This window comes from Lygodium microphyllum, chromosome 4 (genome assembly GCF_053477565.2).
Source record: "Lygodium microphyllum isolate KBCC chromosome 4, Lygodium_microphyllum_v1.1.10, whole genome shotgun sequence".
In the NCBI taxonomy this organism is placed as follows: domain Eukaryota; kingdom Viridiplantae; phylum Streptophyta; class Polypodiopsida; order Schizaeales; family Lygodiaceae; genus Lygodium; species Lygodium microphyllum.
The window spans coordinates 93,677,823-93,696,928 of record NC_141138.1 but is presented as its reverse complement, the minus strand read 5'-3'; the positions used below and the strand labels follow the sequence as shown (position 1 = coordinate 93,696,928).

General features: G+C 37.7%; 1 protein-coding gene and 1 pseudogene across 2 annotated transcripts in view; one reads left to right on the top strand and one right to left on the bottom strand.

The window, feature by feature from the left end:
• The window catches only part of LOC148037336 (putative CDP-diacylglycerol--inositol 3-phosphatidyltransferase 2), a 71,245-nt gene extending 67,859 nt beyond the window's left edge, over positions 1 to 3,386 (top strand). The window contains exons 7-10 of the mRNA XM_087676244.1: positions 1,632 to 1,746; positions 1,866 to 1,922; positions 1,998 to 2,096; positions 2,415 to 3,386. Coding sequence (XP_087532370.1) covers positions 1,632 to 1,746; positions 1,866 to 1,922; positions 1,998 to 2,096; positions 2,415 to 2,474 — 331 coding nt within the window. The 3' untranslated portion in view covers positions 2,475 to 3,386. The remainder of the gene's footprint in view (positions 1 to 1,631; positions 1,747 to 1,865; positions 1,923 to 1,997; positions 2,097 to 2,414) is intronic.
• Positions 3,387 to 13,785: 10,399 nt separating this feature from the next.
• LOC148037335 (uncharacterized) lies at positions 13,786 to 16,293 on the bottom strand (annotated as a pseudogene). Its single transcript, XR_015690744.1, has 8 exons — positions 16,177 to 16,293; positions 15,874 to 16,066; positions 15,466 to 15,490; positions 15,287 to 15,365; positions 15,120 to 15,196; positions 14,938 to 14,974; positions 14,294 to 14,671; positions 13,786 to 14,248 (listed from the first exon to the last, which is right to left on the bottom strand). The product of XR_015690744.1 is annotated as an uncharacterized LOC148037335 (transcript).
• Positions 16,294 to 19,106: the final 2,813 nt, after the last annotated feature.

Sequence of the window (19,106 nt, the reverse complement as noted above, 5' to 3'; positions counted from 1 at the left end):
TCAAATACCCTACATAGAGATGTGCCCAAACTCGTAATCCAAGTTTAGAAAGATATATGATTCAATATTTCACTGTTCTATGTAGAATGGGGACACAATGTGACACTACGATCTATCTATTGGTCATAACTAAGTGTCTCCATGTTTTGTCGCCTGACTTACTAGTATGGACTCCTTTATGACTACAAAAGTGACATAGTTTGGACATACAAAGTTCGAACTAGGAAGTTTGAGAGTTCTAAATTGTAACTTTGCAACATGTACTTGTTTTCCTTATAAAATTTAAGATAACATGTGATTCTGCCCCAGGAGATAAATCATAGTCCATTCTTCCATACTTGTCCTCTTTGTAAACAATCACTTCATCTATTGCACAATGAATATATGCATGGAGCATGTGTGCATTTGCATATTGTTGCATGATTTGTGGGCTCAACCCAAGGAACTTGGGTTGAGAAAACTTCATTTCTTTTGGGAGCAGTGGGTTTGCCCATCTTCAACCCTTTAACGTGTCCCTCTTTGATGTGTCTGTGTGAGACTAATAGCGCTCTTCCACACTCTAGATTGGTAGTAATTGAGCTTAGCTGTTGGGCACTTGGATTGAGCAGAAATACATTTCCTTGTTTGTGTGCATGTGTTTTTTTTTTTTGGGGGGGGGTGGTGTGGGGGAGGCGGGGGGCGCCAGGGGTTACCCATCTTCAATGTGGTCATGCTTTAACAATCTGCAAGCCTAATTTTGGTTGGTGCAGGTAGACCGATTTTGAGATATCTTCTTTCTTGAAAGAAGATTTAGAGGAGGAAACAAAAAGGGTAAACTTCTTGTGTACGTTTTATTGTTGAAATGATTTTCGAGGTTATAGTTGTCTTTGCCCAGCTTTGAAACTTGAATCGACCAGATTTAACTGATTCAAAATCATGATCACAATCTGGAGTACCAGTCAATGAAATGAAATTGTCATGATCTTATTGATTTTAAATGCAGCTTTGATGTCACAAGGCTGTGGTGGTGTTTCTGGATTAGAACATAGGTGGCTAGGGTGTCATGCTGTTTTTGTCCAGTGATGAATTTTTGTCATTGCTCTGTGGGTTGTAAACATGGAACATTTCATACGTTAGTAAAGGCCAGGGGAAGAGGCAATAAATTTCTCTGCATGTGCTTTTTTGGCTCCCTGCGAACAAGCAAAAGGTAGAAAGGAAAGGCAGCAAAGAGGAAACACAGCAAGGCCAAGGTTTATGTCTGGTTGGTCCTGATTGTTGCTTGGCAGTGGCAGGCATGTGGATGTGAATGTGACATATATTGCATGGAGTTAGCATGTTGACATGGAATATATAGCGTCTTGCATCCAGTTAGCATGTGCTGTTCTACTCGTCAAAATCTGCTGTAATGGGTTATGAGCTACTGCAATCCAAGTGGGAGAACCAAAATGAGAATGAAAAAGAAAAATCAAGAAATCTGGAATTGTAATTGCATCTTGTCAACAAACAGTAATGTTAACTTCGTGATCAGCATCCTCTAACTTCATGGAAATTGGTTGCATGTTTTAAAAATGAGGCATTGGAAACTCGGTGAAACACAAACTTTTGTTCTAGGTGATGAGCATGTCCTCATGGAAAAAGGTGGGGTTGTGCAGCACTTTCCTGGCAAGCAAAACCAGCCACAAGGATATGGGTGATAGCAAAAGCAAGCTGCTGAAGGCCTACTACCAGTATCGAATTTTTATGGGCTATTGTTGTGTGGGTGCTGAAGTAAGTTTTTTGAATTTTTTGTCATCCCAATTGTTAGCAGTCTAATGCTCTGATTTAAAAACTCTCCTTCTTGATGTCTCAGAATGATGGTTGAATTCTTCATTTTTCTTGTCTGCCAGGTGCTTTATCTTATTCTATATATCATCGCAGATGATCAATTTAGCAGCATCCTTGATGCAAGTGTCTGATCTCTATCGAAGCTGTGTTTTGACTTTTTCTTAAAAGAAGACTCACTGTTTCGTATGTTTCAGGTGATACATCATTCAATAGTGAAGTCATCACCTTGGGTGATTCCTGGTCTTATAGCTTTACCTGGTTGGGCAATCAAGCAATGGGTGAATGTTCTGCAGGTATGTTCAATGTTTATTGTTTCTTGGTTCAGAGTAAACTGTAGCTAATTAGTCCAATACATGCATTATGACTCGTAGCATATTTAATTGCTTGTTCTTTCAATGGTTAGGTTTCCTATGCTTAAATTTGGCAGTACTTAAGGCTAGGACTGAGAGTGTTATACTCTGTATTATACTCTTTTGATGTGTGATACATAACAGTATCGATATACAATAAAGCACCTTCGTTAGTAGATTCCTTTTGTAAGGACTATCATGCTTGACTGTTGTAGATACTTTCATACTTCATTCCATCTAATATGTCAATTGTGACTGCAGATACGCTCAGCTGCGAATGTTTGTGTGATGTATGACCTTCAAAAGGCGAAGTCCCAATGATATATATTTTTCAGAGTTTGAGCTAAGTGCTTTGAAGGACTCCATGCATTTCAATGAAGAGAAGGCACACCATTATCCGTTCTGCATTCTGCAGTGCAACAATTCAGACATTTTATGACTGACAAAGCGATTTGAGTGCCTCTATTATTGCAGAGGTTGATGTACACTTTATGTAGCTCGTGACAGTAACCTTTTACTACTGCAATAGCGAATCAGGATTAGGACCCAGCTGTTTCTTTCCCTTGTACACTATCAACCTGATTACACAACCAATATATTATCTGATGTATGTCCTGCGACCAGACAAACATCCCTAAGCTGTGTCCAGACAGGCATCCCCAAGCAAGCAAGCATTAAGCTCAAGTATTTGGTCTTTTCTTGCGATGAAATCAGCTAATAACAGGATGGTGTAATTATATTTTCTGATTAGGGTAGCATCTAATCAGGCGGTATGATATGATCACCTGTATTCGGAGTATGAATTGATACTGGAAGTATCTCTATTTCTGTGATTGCTGACTAACGTTAAAAAAGGGTCCACTCGTGTATGCAGTACTCGTCCAGAAATGTTTGCTGACTAATGCTAAAAAAGGCTCCACTCGTACATGCAGTACTCTTGTCCAGAAATGACCAATTTGTACTATTGGATTCCATGGACATTTTCACTCTCGGTGAATGCTCAGAGAATGTTGAAAGAGGACACGAACCTAATAAAAGTTGAGAATGAAAAAGCTCTAATGCTAGAAATATTTAATCTTGTATCCATGTAAAAGTTGTGCAGAGATTGGTCAAGTTTTTTGGCTTTCTTATTAGAAGGTGTATGCTAGAGGGATGATGGCCTTAAATGGTTCTCCTCTATACATGCAGAGGGCTCACAGTTGGAGATAGTCGTCCTCTGCATTTTCGGGGCATATTTTTAAAAGGATGATGGCTTTAGATGGTTCTTTGAATCAGAGAGTTGAGAGAGATGTTTGTTTGAGTCGTTGAGCATATATGTATGATTCCACTAGCAAGCGAGTCTATAAGTTATGAATTGGCTAGTGTTAAGTGTTAGTGTATTGTAGAAGCTACTATTGGTACTCCTTTATAGCCAGGGTGCTTGTGGAGCATCCTTGGTTTATGGATTTATTTTGGGGCTAGTTGGTTTTGTGGAGCATCCTTGGTTTATGGATTTATTTTGGGGCTAGTTGGTTTTAATTTGTTGGGATTGATTCAAGTATGTTAAAAATCATTCTCATGCTGATGTTGAATCATCATATATTTCGTTGGTGCATAAAGGTGTGAGTTTTAATTGCTGAGTTTCAGTGAGCATTAAGTTAGCTTCTTATTGAAGGATTATTCTCTTTGGTTGGTTATATTTCAGTACTTTCCTTTTGGTCTCTTTGAAGTTATGTATGGAATTAAGAGGGGGAGAGAGGTGAGGGGAGGCTTTCAACAATCTCTACTCACGGTACGCATATGCTACTCACTATAATGGTATCCAAGCAAATATAAGCTCGTGGACTTCCAATTAGTTGGAGTTTGCATGAAGGTGGGTCTTTGGAATGATCTCAATCTATGTTGAAGATTGGCGAGAATTGTTATCATCAATGTGAGGAGCATGGTAGATGATAGAAGCCAAAGTTTTATGGATTGATTGAAAATTTTTCGTGCTCTTTTATCTTGGCTTTTGCAATTCAGGCGACATTGTATATATGAAATCACAATCTTTAAGCCTTAACGCTAATGTTGAATAATTTTGTTAACATTTTAAATTAATATTTCAATTAATTAGGTATGCCACATGTACAAGACAACTTACATGTGAAGGCTTTGGAGTCTCAAATTCACTTTAAGATTGATGTTGCTCGTGTATAGTGTTTTGCATTTCGAGCAAGCAATTTATTGCATCATTGACTCGTATATCACTATCCAATACTTTTTGTACTATGGGGATTATTATTATTATTTTCTTCACCACCAAGCTATGCTTTTCTTCTATGGGTGAAATAATCATCACTCTTAAGTTTGTTCTCAAGTATATCAACAATTTAGGCTTGATCTCAAGTATTATAATAAGTGATAAATTTATTTTCGTACTTTATATTTGTGGAAGACTTGGGATCAACAACTTCATGACTAGGAAGATTAATCTCTTCAACCACTCACAATGGTTTAATCACTAGATCTACTAGCTATGCAATTGGAATAAGAGGAAAAACATCATATATTACTTTGATAAACTCTTCACTCAAAAGGTTGCACGAAGATGATTAAGAACATAGTGCTTGCATTGTGGTTGTAACTTTGGGTACCAAGCTCAATGAAAGGATGCAAAGCTCATAATAATCCTTTTACATTTTGCACTTTGAAGATATTGAAGATGGTCATTATGTTTTGTGTTGGATGAGACAATCCAATGGTTACTCTCATGATAAGTATATTGGCAAAGAGGAGATTATGCGCACTTTGCATCATCTCATGCTCAGAGCTTCTTTATAGTGGAATGTCTTTCAATTGGAGATGCTTGAATGCTTTTTGCAATCACAATTCAAGCTTCAAGTTTAGCAAGAGTGGGATGTTTTTGCATAATGAAATTGGGAGGTCATACCTCAAAACATAGTGTTTTGGAGTCTTTATTCTAGTTCATGATAAAGAAACTATTTGAGGATGCTTATCAAGGTAGATTTATATCTACCTCAATCCTTCATTCTCATTTGAAATACACACATTTGAGTTCGATGCCTCCGATGCATATCAAGATAGATTTATATCTGGGTTTTTCGGTGCTTCTAATTTTCTCAATCATTTCTTAAATCTTAGATCTCATTGTGGTGGAAGATTCAATCAAAGGCCTTCATAAAGGAACGGTAATTCTTTGCAAGGACAATAATAACACCAAGTCTTTTATGTCACCTGAATCCAATTACGTTGTCAAGCGTTTTAAAAAAAATGCAAAATCCCTAGTGAAACTGTAGTTAGGTTTGATTTTTGTTAGCTTTGTTGTTTGTGTGATTGATTGCTTTGTTGTTTTGTAATTGGATTTTTAGTGTTTGTCTAGCTTAGGATTTTTTTTTTTTGGTTATTTTGTTTGATTTGTTGAGTGTGAAACTTGATAGCCTTGGTTGAGCTTGGTATTTTTTTGGAAGGTTGGAGCAAGTTTGCCAGTAGCTGTCGAATATTGTGGAACAAGGTTTTCTTTTTGAGACTCTTGCACATCACATGGATAATGGGTTCACGAGCACTTCACGTTGCGCTTATCTGATACACTATATTCGAGGGTCGCCTCCTGTTCTTATCAAATACTTCCATGCCATGGATTGGATTTATGCACATTTCATACCATCGTTGAGCACTTGCACGACATGAGACCTGTTGTTGCTATATGCAGTAAATCGTAGTTGCACGCGCACTTGAGAGAGCACCTATAATTGAGCATACACATTTTTTGCATGCACGATATTTGGGATATTCATCACAAAGTTAGGAACCTCTAGTTGAGTGAGTAAGGTGGTTGGGTGAGTTAGAGGGTTGTGAAGGACGCTGCCAATTGTGAAATGGATTGTTCTTATTTGGTCAATATCTTGAGGATCATCATTTCCCGAGCGATGGTGAGATAATGGTAGGTGGAGCAGAGATTGACATTTCTTTTGTTGAGTGTTGAGAGGTGAGGTTAAGGATTTAAATAATCAAGGAATTTTATTTGTATAATGCATGACACACTAGCACATGTAGATAGGCTAGGCACAATTTTTTCAAGTATATTCATATTTTTGTATAAAGCATTGATTGATTGGTTGCATATCATGGATCCAATATTACATATTTTTCAAATCATGAATGATTGGGCACAAAGTTCTATTTCAAATCATATTTCTTCTAGAACGCATTACATGAACAAAGCCAAGCTCATATAAAGGAAATATCAATCAAATATCAATGGGGGAGTTGATCTGATTTATTCATCAAGAGCGATGTATTTCTAGGGCTTATGAAGAGGAGCAGGCCAACAGCAAAGTATGGTGTATTATAGTATATAGAAGAGACGACGCGGGGTTGCTTGCCATCGAATCCGATTATGAGTAAAGCAAGGAGTAGAGAGGAATGCGAGGTGTTTGACCAAAATTTGGGTGGCTTATTTACTAATTTGGTAGATCTTTTCCATGCAAAGATGGCGGCCAACTTGTCATCAGATTGATAGTGGGCGGCATATTCTGCATATTCGCTGGCAGGGCGGCGTTTTGGAACACAGAAATATGGATTGTGGGTAGAAACAGTAGCATACGCAGAATGGAGCTGAACACGTGTTGTCAGATAACGTATGAGGATTCGTTCCTATTTTGCTGTAAACGTATTATCATGGCTCTGAGTTTTCGAATGGCGGCTTGATCAAAGGCCAGGGCAGGGGACATCATCCAGAACATGGCGGCATATGCAGATCGCAGGCAAAAATGGCAAAACAATGATAGTGTCGATGGTCTGATACGACGGCGTTGCTTGATGTGTTGAAGAAGAGACGAAGCGACCTATTGGCAGGTGGCGACTTCCTACATGAAGGCATAGGCCGACTATAGATGAACCTATAAGTAGAGTCGTGACGTAATGATGGCCTGGATAATGAAGAGCAGGTGAGGTTCGGAAAACACAGCGCCGTGAAAAAAGCTTAATGTTTAAGCTTTTGGTTTTTAAGCCTTTAACGGATTTTGAGTTTTCCAAACAAACTTAGAATGAGGCAAAGTTGAGGATTTAAAGCCTTAGGCTTTTTAGCAAAGCAAAAAACCCAAAAGCCTAAAACACAATATATGTATCTTTTGAGAAACCTATTTAAGGAGAGAACTAGAAGGCTCAAGGGCCTTTCCCCTATATTAATTTATCATGTGAGAGGAGAGTGTAGGGTCGCATGTGGGAGTGTGAACTCTCGTCGTGCTAGTTGTGAAGTCGGAGAATTTGGATGTCGAAGCACCGAGTGACGGCCTAAGGTTATCAAGGTATGAAATTTCTATGATTTTGGATTTGTCTTAAAAGTTTGTTTGAACTTTGTGTAAAGTGTTGGTGTTTTTGAACTTCGTGGGAGATTGAGTGATGCTCTACCCGAATTGGGGTTTTAGTTGTTTGAGCTATAAGAGGCATTGTGTGTTGTTTTGTTTTCGTGTGGTGGTTGTCGAAACATGTAAATTTTTTTTGTTGTGTTGTGCATTTGACAAAGTCAATTCCCTCAACCAGCACTCCTTAACGTCTCGTTATCAGGTTGTGAGTGAGGCTTGCACTCAATCACCGCTCGCGTAACAATGTTACAAATTGCTTCTTTTGCTTGAGCTACCACTATTTTCTATCTTAGAGCAATCAATGGGGTCACATTGGTAACTTTTATATTCAATAACAATAATATTCTCAAGTTAATTTCTTAGAAGTAAATGACTAAAATTTTTCCTATCAAGCTTTGCTTAATGTGGATTATTTGGTTTAAGAACAAATGCTTATATTTCATAACAACAATAGTGCACACAACTTTATGTGGAAAATGTTAAAATTTAAACCTCAAAATGATTTCATTTTATTATTATAAAGTCAACACAATATTTTCAAGCACAAAATATAATAGTTAAAAAGAGGTTAAGAGCCTAGAAATTCATATGGATTTATATGTTGAAAAGAGAGATTTTCTTGTTACACCCTTAAAGTATGTCTTGGAAATACCACTTTAAACCATGAATAGAGTATAAATATGTACAAAACATATATAATGCATAATAATTAAAATATATTTTTAGACCTAAGGAGGGGATCTACATTATACTTAATCTGTTAATGAAATGCAGCTAAGTAATCTAAGACAACTCTTGCGTGACAACAATATTTTATGCATTTTTTGACTATCTTATTGAACTTATCATGTTGCTTATTATTGTCTCGATTGAAAGACCATTCCATAGACTTGATTCTACAGAGTTAGTCACCTTGTAAAGCCCCATATAGAAAGAACGAGATAAAATTGGAATAAATTTAAGCTCAAGTTGAGGAGTTAACTAGTTGATGAATTATTTAATTTGGTAGTTTAGTTTTTGAAGCTCTTATCCTAGTCAATAAAAATAATCAATATTTTATGATGTAGTCAAGAAAACGAATTAAAATTTTATTAGGTGTGGTAACAATAAGATCAGTACTAAGAATCACCATCTTATCTCCTTGATGATCTAAACAAGGTTTAATAGGCTAGTGCTTTTAGTAAGATCGCAAATGGCTACATATGATATTTGTATGACTACCTTTAGAACACAATGTGACCATTGAGTTTTTAGATATGCCCTTTGGTTTAGTATCCCAATCACATTAATTTGAATGATAAATTACATTTTTTCACAATTTCAATGTTATGAAATTGTACTCTTTGGCAATATTCTTGTTTTTAGTAAAAATGAGAAAGAACATAAAGATAATTGACCTTTAGTCTTCAATTAAGGAAATAAAATAAATTATATGTGAATCTAAGGAATAATGTTATGTTGGAATTTGAGATAGAATGTGTAGACCACATTGTTTTAGAGAAGTAAAGTAGGTCCAAATATGAAGTGATTTCAACTTGTTCATAACTTGATAATGTTCATAAAGTGTGATACTATGTGTAACATGCCTATTCGACAAATCCTTGATAACACATTTTTGGTAGTCCATCAAGGGATGTATCTGTTACAAGATGCGGATCTAGAGCATGACACAAGCTATGGTGGATGAAAGATGAAGACCAAACTCATAATGACATGGACAAGTAGAGACAAACTATTACACAAGTGAATTAGATTCCAAGATGAAAGCTTGGACTCCTTAACACAATCTTGTGTAGGATCGACAATGATAAGATACTTAACTGAAATTACAAAGCATCATGACATTGTATTCATTTCATATAAAAGTGATAGTCAAGTACAATACTTTATAGAGTTTGGGTTGTTCCACTTTCCTCGCTGTGCATATGGGATTCAGGATAACTCTTCTTGGAGCATACATCATTTGTCTATTTTTCAATATCTCCCTCAAATAATGAGTCTCTACCCTTGCTCGCTTTTGCCCCCCCTGCATGTGTACATGGACTAGGAAACTAGCTCTTTGGCAGCCTAGTCAAGTTAAGGCTTGAAACTTTACATCTTGATAGGGTTTTTACATCCACTATGGGAACCAAATTCCTTAGAACAATCTATCAAAGTTGTTGATGGTAGTAGAAGTATCTTTTTCTTCTTATTCATTCATGAATTGACCTTGGTGGTGGTCATTTTGCATATGTTGTGCTCTTTTTTTGTGAAAGCACTCATTGGCAATATGGCTAGTCTTATCGCAATAATGACATTGCATCCGACTTTTGTTGTCGGTGTTGAATCCTCGACCTCTTCCTTTGGGTCCAGTAGCTCCTTTGATGTATAGGAGATTTTCCCTTGAGCTGGTCTCTTTTACATCTTTGTTTTTAAAATTGCTTTCTTCATTAAGTAGTGAGTGCTTAATATCTTTGAGTGAGAGACTGGGAACATTACTTGGAGTGGACACAAGGTTCTCATATGGATCCTTGTTTACACTTGCAAGCAATACGGTTATTACTTCATCTTCATCAATATTCTTCTTAAGAGTTGCAAGCTAGGTTTTTAGGCTCTTCAACTTGTTAATGTGTGTGGTCATAGAAGCAGTCTTTGATATCTATTTTATAAAACTGCATGAGTAGTGTTACCTTTGAGTTCTTTGCTTGGGTACCAAACATTCTGCCAAGTTTCTCCCAAGCAGTTCTAGCATTTCTAATGCCAGATATATGATGTAGTACATCATCACTTAGTCCCCAGGCAATGATGCCTAATGCCTTGTTATTCATTTTTTTCCATTCTTTAGTTTTGAGCTGGTCTTCTTCAACGAACCCGTCTTCATCATCTTCCCCCTTGCTATCTGGATCATTTTTAAACACGTCCCACAAGTTCTTTCGCATTAGGTGATACATGGTCTTCTCCTTCTAGGCATGAAAACCTTCACCATTGAATTTAGCTATTTGCTCAAGCTTTGCCATGTTGCTAAAGTTAACCAGCAAAATATTGTATTTTAATATGTCAAGAGATACAAGAGAATTAGTGTCAAATTGACACTAGTTGAGTGTTGATGGATACTAGTTGGTACTTGATCTCTACTTTCTTTCACAAACTTCGTGGATGACTTTTGAGCTTCCTTGAGCACTTCCAGAATAGTAATGAACTTCAAAGAGTATTTCTCAATGATTAAAATAATTTTTGATGACTTCAATGAGAAGAAACTGTGAAGAATGTCAAATTTAAAGCTTTGGCTATGGCTTTCTGGATTAGGATTTAGACATAGGTATGGTTTTATAGTGATTTCAGAGCTACAATGGATCATTTCCAAAAGTTTTTTTAATGAAAATGTAGCTCTCTTCAAGTTCTATAGAAGCCCACCACAAGAATTGGTTTGATATATTTGTCAAGCAACATGACTTTGGGCAAGGAGATTTAGTCTTGTTATATTTTGTCAAAGGATACAAGTAGAAAATGAAGTTTTGGGGATTGGGACCCTTCAAAGTTTGTATTGTCAAAAGAAAGGGGAATGTGGAATTAGAAACCTTAGAAGGATAGAGTATAGGTTTATTTAATGAAAGCCACATTAAAAAGTACTACCCCCCATCACATCCATTCATTGAACCTCCGATGCTGGACCCACTATCCAATGTGAGAGTTAAACCATCATAGAGCTTGAGGATGCAAATGAGTAAGCAGTAGGACCAACCTACCTCTATGGATCACCACAACCTCCCAAATGGTGTCGACCCATGTTGATGCAATAATTGACAAGGGAGCCGATGCCAATATCTTAATGCATGAACACTGGACCACACTGGGTCAACCCCAATTGCATCCAACCAATATAAATTTAGCCCATTTGGGAGCCAATCCTACCCACTCTTAGGAAAATGCAAATTGGTGGTTTCTATTGAGATGAGAGTCTACCCATCATTTTCTACATGCTACTCAATAAGAAAAGTGTTGTCAAGGAGACCTTACTAGGATGAGTGTTCAAAATACAAGCTCAATGCAATGTAGACTATGCCTCATAGCGCATCCACCTTGCCATCGGGCATATTAGAAATCGCGATGCGTGGAGAGAGAATCCATTGTTTAAACAAAACCAGGCGTCAACGTCTTCCAATTTGCGCAATGCTGAGCAATTGGGGGGCCAATGTCTCATTGTAATGTTCCACGTAGGAGCGCCTAGAGTTCACATATGTTTTCCTAGAAGAGACCTTGGAGTGATATGACCTCTATGTGGAGGTACAACTCCTCCAAGTCAGGTGGGTGCTATTGTCCACAAACACAGATATGGTAGCAACTTCAAAAACAGGCAATGCTAAGGCAATAGTTGCCAAATGTCAATGACATAGATGATTTTAAGAGCCAATGTATACTTTCACGTTATAGAATATGTGGCGAAACTTGTATTTTAGACTTTCAAAAGTGTGGAGATTTGATCTCTAAACCGAATATATCCTATAATCAATTGGCAAATATTTTTCATGAAAATAATAAAGTAATAAAAGGTTCAAAGTATTATTTTTGAACTCAATATGGTAATTTTTTCTTAATAATAACGTAGCAAAAACATTGAATGACGAATAATTCAACCAATGATCATGTTATTACAAAGAAAATAGTACAACTAAAGCAAGGTAAATCAAATTAATACATATTGATTAAAGCTCAACTTTCCTATGGACAAATACCTATAAGTAATGTATTGATGAGTCACAATGCAACATTCGCTTGGATTGTATATACAAAAGCTTCACCATTCAAGTTGATTACATAAAGAGCAACTTAATTATCTTAGTCTTGCTATCCATCAATACTAGGAACTTCATCATTTTCATGACACAATGCCAAGTCAATTGTGGCATACTTATCAAAAGACGCTCACTTACCAACTTCATGATTGAGTGTCTACTTGACAGGCACCTTTCAACCCTACATACATGCACACACCCATCACAAGACAAGTATCATGACATGTATATGTCGAATACACAATACATGCCAATCCATGTATCTCACAAGTGATTACAAAATGCATATGCACAAAGACTCAAAGATACAAATAATGCATGGTAAGAGACCCATCTCATGACACACACACATGCCAATCAACGACCCCTTGCCATACACGTGTGTGTGAAGAGTGAACACCTTTGCACAATGAGTGATAGGAGAGGATTTCCTTATCAGTTCTCATGACATGCATATCCCGAATTTACGGTGCATGCCAATCAAACGGCCTCTCCTATCACACGTGGATGTGTACACACATACAAGCACACACATACATGCACACATCGTCACAAGAAAGGACCGTCTCATGACATGCATACGTTGAATTCACAACGCGTGCCAATCAACGGGCCTCTCCTACCACACACACCATACCACCTACTTTCTAATCTTTTTTAATGGCATTCTTGAAAACAATTGGCATGTGGTAAGGTATCCTACTATCGATGGTAAACACCACCTCGCATTAGCATTAAGTCCCAATCCAATCCCTATGTGGTTTGCTTCAAAATGCTTGTGTGTACTTAAAGCTGTTTCAAGAATCTCTTACCTTTGAACAACTTGAAACGAATTTGTGCCAACAATAATTTTTTAGATTTGTTGCTACCTTAAATGAAATTGGTTGCCAACATAAAGCAAAAAGTGTAAGCTACAATCCACCTAAGCGAGATGCATGACTTCATGCAAATAAATAACACCATATCTTTGTGTAAATAAAGAACCCTAAGACCACCCAATGCTTCAACATCCATAGAGAGTATACCTTAGATTATAATATACAACAAAGTGAAGTAAGACAACAATAGAATAAATTATAAGAGAATAGATTACCATGCTTTCCCTAGAATACATGGCTAAGGTGTTGACACACATGGCACCAATTTTGACACAGTCATGGTTTAGAGAATTGTTTTGTAAGCCATTGGGTTGCATCCTTTTTCCTATATACACATGTTACTAAATGGTGATTAGCTAGTGTTTTCATTTCTTACTTCATTTTATAGGACTAGATATACACTATGCACTGCCTTCATCCCATCCACCAATGCATGAATAATGTTTGGTATATTATTGATGACACCAACGATCCTAGCCCTCTCTTTTGCACTAGGCACCCTGCCAGGATCATGTATGCACCCCATTGATGGCTTGTGGAGGCAACATTAGCCTCAAGCCCAGGCGAGCTAACAATAGTTATTTGACATACATGATAACTTTTGATTTTTAGTCTTTCATCTTTGTCCTTTGTTATGACTAGACCTTTTGAATTACTAGGTGTGCTTGATTGGTACACAATAAACTTTTTTGACCTGTTTATTTGAAAGCCCACTACAAGCTCCACTTCCCTTACTAAGAATTCCAATTGTCATCAAAATACAACCTATTATAGCCCCTTAGAACCCACACAAGTCTTTCCAAATACCATCTATTTTGGATTCAATTTCCCAAAACATTTGTTTCATGCTCCAATATTGAAATAGCAACATTATAGCATAGGTTTTCTTACAAAGCTCGCATTATTTCTTCATGAATTCACCACAATCCTTAACAACCTCCCAAGCTCCCTGGTCTGTAAAAATTTATATATACTGCTTGCAAGAAAACAACATATAAAGAACAAGCATATGTTATATCATACCTTGACGCCTTAAAAAGAACAGTCACATCTTTCTTTCCTTCCCCACAAATGAGTTGTTGTAATTCATTGCCCTGATAATCTTTGTGAAAGGAGGATTATTGGGTGTGCTTGGTTGGGAACACTAGTTTGTTGTGGCATAAGGCAACTTTGTTTCAAAAATCTGCAATTGTGAAGGCTTAACTTCCATGTGCCCACCTTGTGTGGACAACAAAACTCCCTTCAAATTGTTGCCTTGCTCCACAATTTCCCGTGACCTCTCCTCATCAGCAATTGTATTTGCATCTTGTTCTTGAGAATCCAAACTTGGTCGAACACGTCTCACAAAACTTTGTTTCCTCTTTTATGCTCCAGTACATTTGTCATTGCCAGCACTCTTATTAAGTTCCCCACTGCTAGATTTTTTGTCCAGCTGAGCATCATCCTTATTTAATGTTCCTTCATTTGGCAGAGAAGACTTTGATGTCAAGCTAATCAATTGATGCTTGGTAGCACTTATATCACTTTACATAATCTTCTCCCTAGCTTCATGATGTCCATTGGACCTACTCTTTTTTGCAGCTTTGCTATGCTTGTCTCCTCCTCCAGTTCATGAGGTGAGATAGAACCCGATTGTTCTTACGACAACTTTGGCTAGGGCATGTTTGTTTCCAGCACCAACCTCCTTGAATTAGATCCTAGTTGGTTAACCGTAGGACTTATGACCATCTCTTATGTTGTCTTAGTTGCAAGGACACTACCATTTCCAGGATTGTCGACTGTTGTTGACCTATCAACATCCTTTCTCCCCATATCAAAAACTCCACCTTTTAGTGATATTGAATTCTCAGGACTCTCCCTGATTGTTCTGTGGTTTCAGTTGCACACTTTCCATTGTCCTAATCAATGTCCATTGTGTCCTCTCTTGTGTTGGCAGCACTTCCCCCATCCACATTTTCTAGTAGTGTCTGCTTCCTCTTTGGAGAAAGTTGATAAGTTCCAGATTTCTTTTTACCTCATACTTTCCTGCCTGATTCAGGCACACATAGCTACAAACAAGATGAGCAAGAAATCAAAATGACATTTGCATATTGAATAACATATTTGCATAGTAAAGAAAAATAAAGATCTCAACATACCTCTTGTCGAATTCCTCTATGACATCACCACAAGCCTTGACATTCTTGAATGGTTCCCACGACTCAGGCCACCCTCGCCTACAATATAACACATGTCAGATACTCTAAGTTAGGCCATAAGAGAAGTGTAGGTATCAAGAAAAACTAAATCTGATGGATTAATGTTACCAACTCTCATCACTTTATCAAGTACGTCACTTGACCCTGCAATCATCAAAAAAAGAAAGATCAGAATTGTTGCTTTTGAAATTGGCAATGTGATGGAGAGGACTAAGCAACATAATTCAGCATAACCATTAATGATATCAGGAAACATGACAATGGCTAGTGTGTAGGCTACAACATAGCCTCAAATGTTTGAACAACCTGACTTGAGAATTTAATACATAAGATGTCAACTGGTAAGCCAAACAGATATGCAAGAAGGATTCGTTTGACTTAGGAGCATAACTAGTCAACAAATTTCACCTTTGAAGCTCGTGTGCAGGTTCAGGAAGAGAAAAAGAATTGAGGAATCTCATTGCTTTAATATGACAACTAGCATACATGGCGTGAAAGTGGTGAGAAAAGCCAGGAAGATGATGCACCTTGCGTACTCGCATCTTTCTTCACAGCTTCAACTTCATAGAAGCCTTCTGTGAGTCCCTCGACTCCTGCGTCTTGCCTGGAACCATTTTCTTCTTTCTCGCTCCCACTTGCTTCCTCTTCATCCTCCTCCTCTCCTTCTTCTTCTTCCCCTTCCTTCGGTTGCAAAGCTCCATCACCATGACCAGCTTGTCTCTAATTTTCCTTCTCGTCAGCGTCCTTGTCATGTTTCCTCTTGGCGCTAGAGCTCCTCACATGCTTTTCTATTGCTGCGTCCTTCTTCTTGGCGGATGGAGGGGTCTTACCTGAGCGTGGCTGGAGGGACTTATTGAGGGAGGAAGAGAAGGATCTTCGGGGGCGGTTGTGAGCGAAATCCTTGTGAGGAGTGGTGGGATAATGGCCAAGCTAGAGAGGCGGGGCATGGTGACCCATGGTATGGTGTCCACGCATGCAAAGAAACCTCCTGGTCCTCGCTGGCCTTCGTCTGTTGTGTGGCAATAGGGTTTAGCAACGACTCTCCAAACCAGGGAGAGAGCGAATGCACAGAAACGTGAGAGCACCCGCATATGCACAAAAGAAGAAACATAGTAAGAGGGAAGGAGCTAAAGTAGAAGAAGGGAGAACAATTAATGTGAAATGCGGGTTGTGGTTCCCTATGTTATTTCTATTAACTCTTCGCTTGGATCCCACCAAATCCTCTTCCTTTCATGGCATGTCTTTGTAAGTATTCTATAAAGGCTTAAGCGTCCTAGTAGTATTCCTCTTCTTGAAAATGGCTTGATGTACAAGCTCTAGGATAGGGTTTCAAATATTAACATGGTTCTTAGGCTTTGTATCTCTCAACGATACTATTGAGGGATACTTTTCAGCTCAAGGAATTTACAACAACATTATCCTTGCCCAGCAAAAATTGATCTCAAAATTAATCTCTTATAGTATTTCTATCCACCTTCTTTTTCTCATATTGAGATCAACTTGGGTTAAAATCTACATTCCAAGGCCCATAGGAAGCATATGTAGAAGATATTTCTGCCTTTGATCACAAAGAAGCCATGGAGTTACTATTATTAGGAGAACATTATGGGTGTCCACACCTATTAATCAATAGTCATGCAAGGTTTTTTCACATAAAGATTAGACTTGTAAATGCTTTTACTCAACTCTATGCACCCAAGTTAGTGATTTGCAACTAAAATACAACTTCTAGCCCTCGACCCGCATTGCTAGCTCTAAAAATCTTCAACATCTCTTACTAGACTTATTACCTACAAGCCTTTTTCTTTTGTGTCAAATTTCTCCTTCCCTCATCCTTCCACAAGTGACTTATAATCAAAAAGTAATACCACCACATATACAAATGCCATTGAAAAAGGTAATACTGGAGTACCTCAATCTTGTTGAGCTACTTAGAAAACTAGCTACATCTATTTTAGTCCCTAGACCATGTAGTGACTCGTGAGTTTCACTTGCACCATGTACTACAAATGCTTGTGTTCACACAACTATCACCCTAGCATAGAGCATGAATCTCGATCCTGCTAAGGTGTTACTCAACTTAGCTTGAAGTATGTGCATAAGAAGGCAGTTTCCTAGTACTCCACAAAAGTTTGTCTCAATCCAAATGGTCAATGTGGAAAAAATGATGGACATCCTTTCTAAAAATCAAGGCCTCATGTGCTTGCTTGTGAACCACATGCCTATACATATTGAAGGATATCCCATACAACTGCTAGTCATGATGAGTCGTACTAAAGATGTTGCTCAAGAAGAATGCTAGAGCACTTAAGCTTATCCCTAGTTGTGCACTTGCCACATAAATTCAAGATCAATCCCAAGTCAACGAAATCAAATAAAAATCCAATTCTCAATGCCTGTTTTAGAAGAAATCGTATATGTATCAAGTTGACAGTGCTTGTAGGGATTGTCATATCATGAGCAATGTAGAGTAGCCATGTACCACCAAAACAATTCAATCAAATCCAACTCACTGTAACAACGTCTCTCTTCTCTCCATCATTCTCTCATGTAACCTGGTCTATGCCCAAAATTAGAGCATCACCCCCTCTGGTATAAAAGCCTACTCGAGAAGGAGTTACACATAGCTAACCAGCTTGAGGGTCCCAACCTCTTGATGGGCATTATTACTTATCATTGTGTATTAGCAGCTCCAACATTCGATTTGGATCCTCTTACTAAGTTAGGTGTGGGACCTCGTGAGAGATGCTCCATATCAATTTTACTTTAATTCTCTCAAAGATAAGCATCAAAGAGATACTATCACATTTATTTAGGACGAAAATAGATGCACCTTTACTGATGACTAGGATATGCTAATGTTTTCCACGAGCATCTCTCAGTGCTAGCCAAAGTTGAGCCCAAGAGTGTTGTTGATTGGTCCTAATGTGTTGCTAAAATCTTGGAATCCACTCTAGGACCAATCAACAACACTCTTGGGCTCAACTTCAGCTAGCACTGAGAGACTGTCACATTTATTTAGGATGAAAATAGATGCACATTTATTGATGACTAGGATATACTAATGTTTTTTACGAGCATCTCTCAGTGCTAGCCGAGGTTGAGCCCAAGAGTGTTGTTAATTGGTCCTAGTGTGTTGCTAAAATCTTGGATGTGGAAATGGAGAGAGTCCTTGGAACCTTTAGCTGAAATTAGCTTGCCCTTGGATAAACCATTCATTGAAGGGGAGCTATTATTTGTGCTCAATTCTATGAAGAGGGGAAGTCCCTTAGCATTAATGGGCTTTAGGTAGAGCTCTATCTTGCTTTGCAACTTTCAAGATGCATGCTTTAAAGATTTGACTAGCTCAAGTTATTGGACCATTAGTACCTCAAACCTTTTGGTTGTAAGAATTGTGTATATGTATGTATGTAAACAAGAGTAGATGTAATGTTGAGTAATGTGTGTGTGTAGAGGGGTGTGTGTGAGTCATGTGTATGAGTATGTAAAGAAGGAGCAAGGATAAGTAGTATGTGACATGTGTCTATGTATGTACTATGTGTATGAGTACATATGTACACATGGCGAATGTTTCTATATATTATCCCATAACTTATAAATACTGTGGTGAATTTACTATATTTCTTTCAATATTTGTTTCGCATGAATGGCAAAGAGCTTTCAAAATCTTGATATAACTTAGAAATGTTAGCAAATAAAAATTTTTGGAGTTATAACTCAACCTACTCGAGTTTCGAAAAAAAATCTAAAAAAATAAATG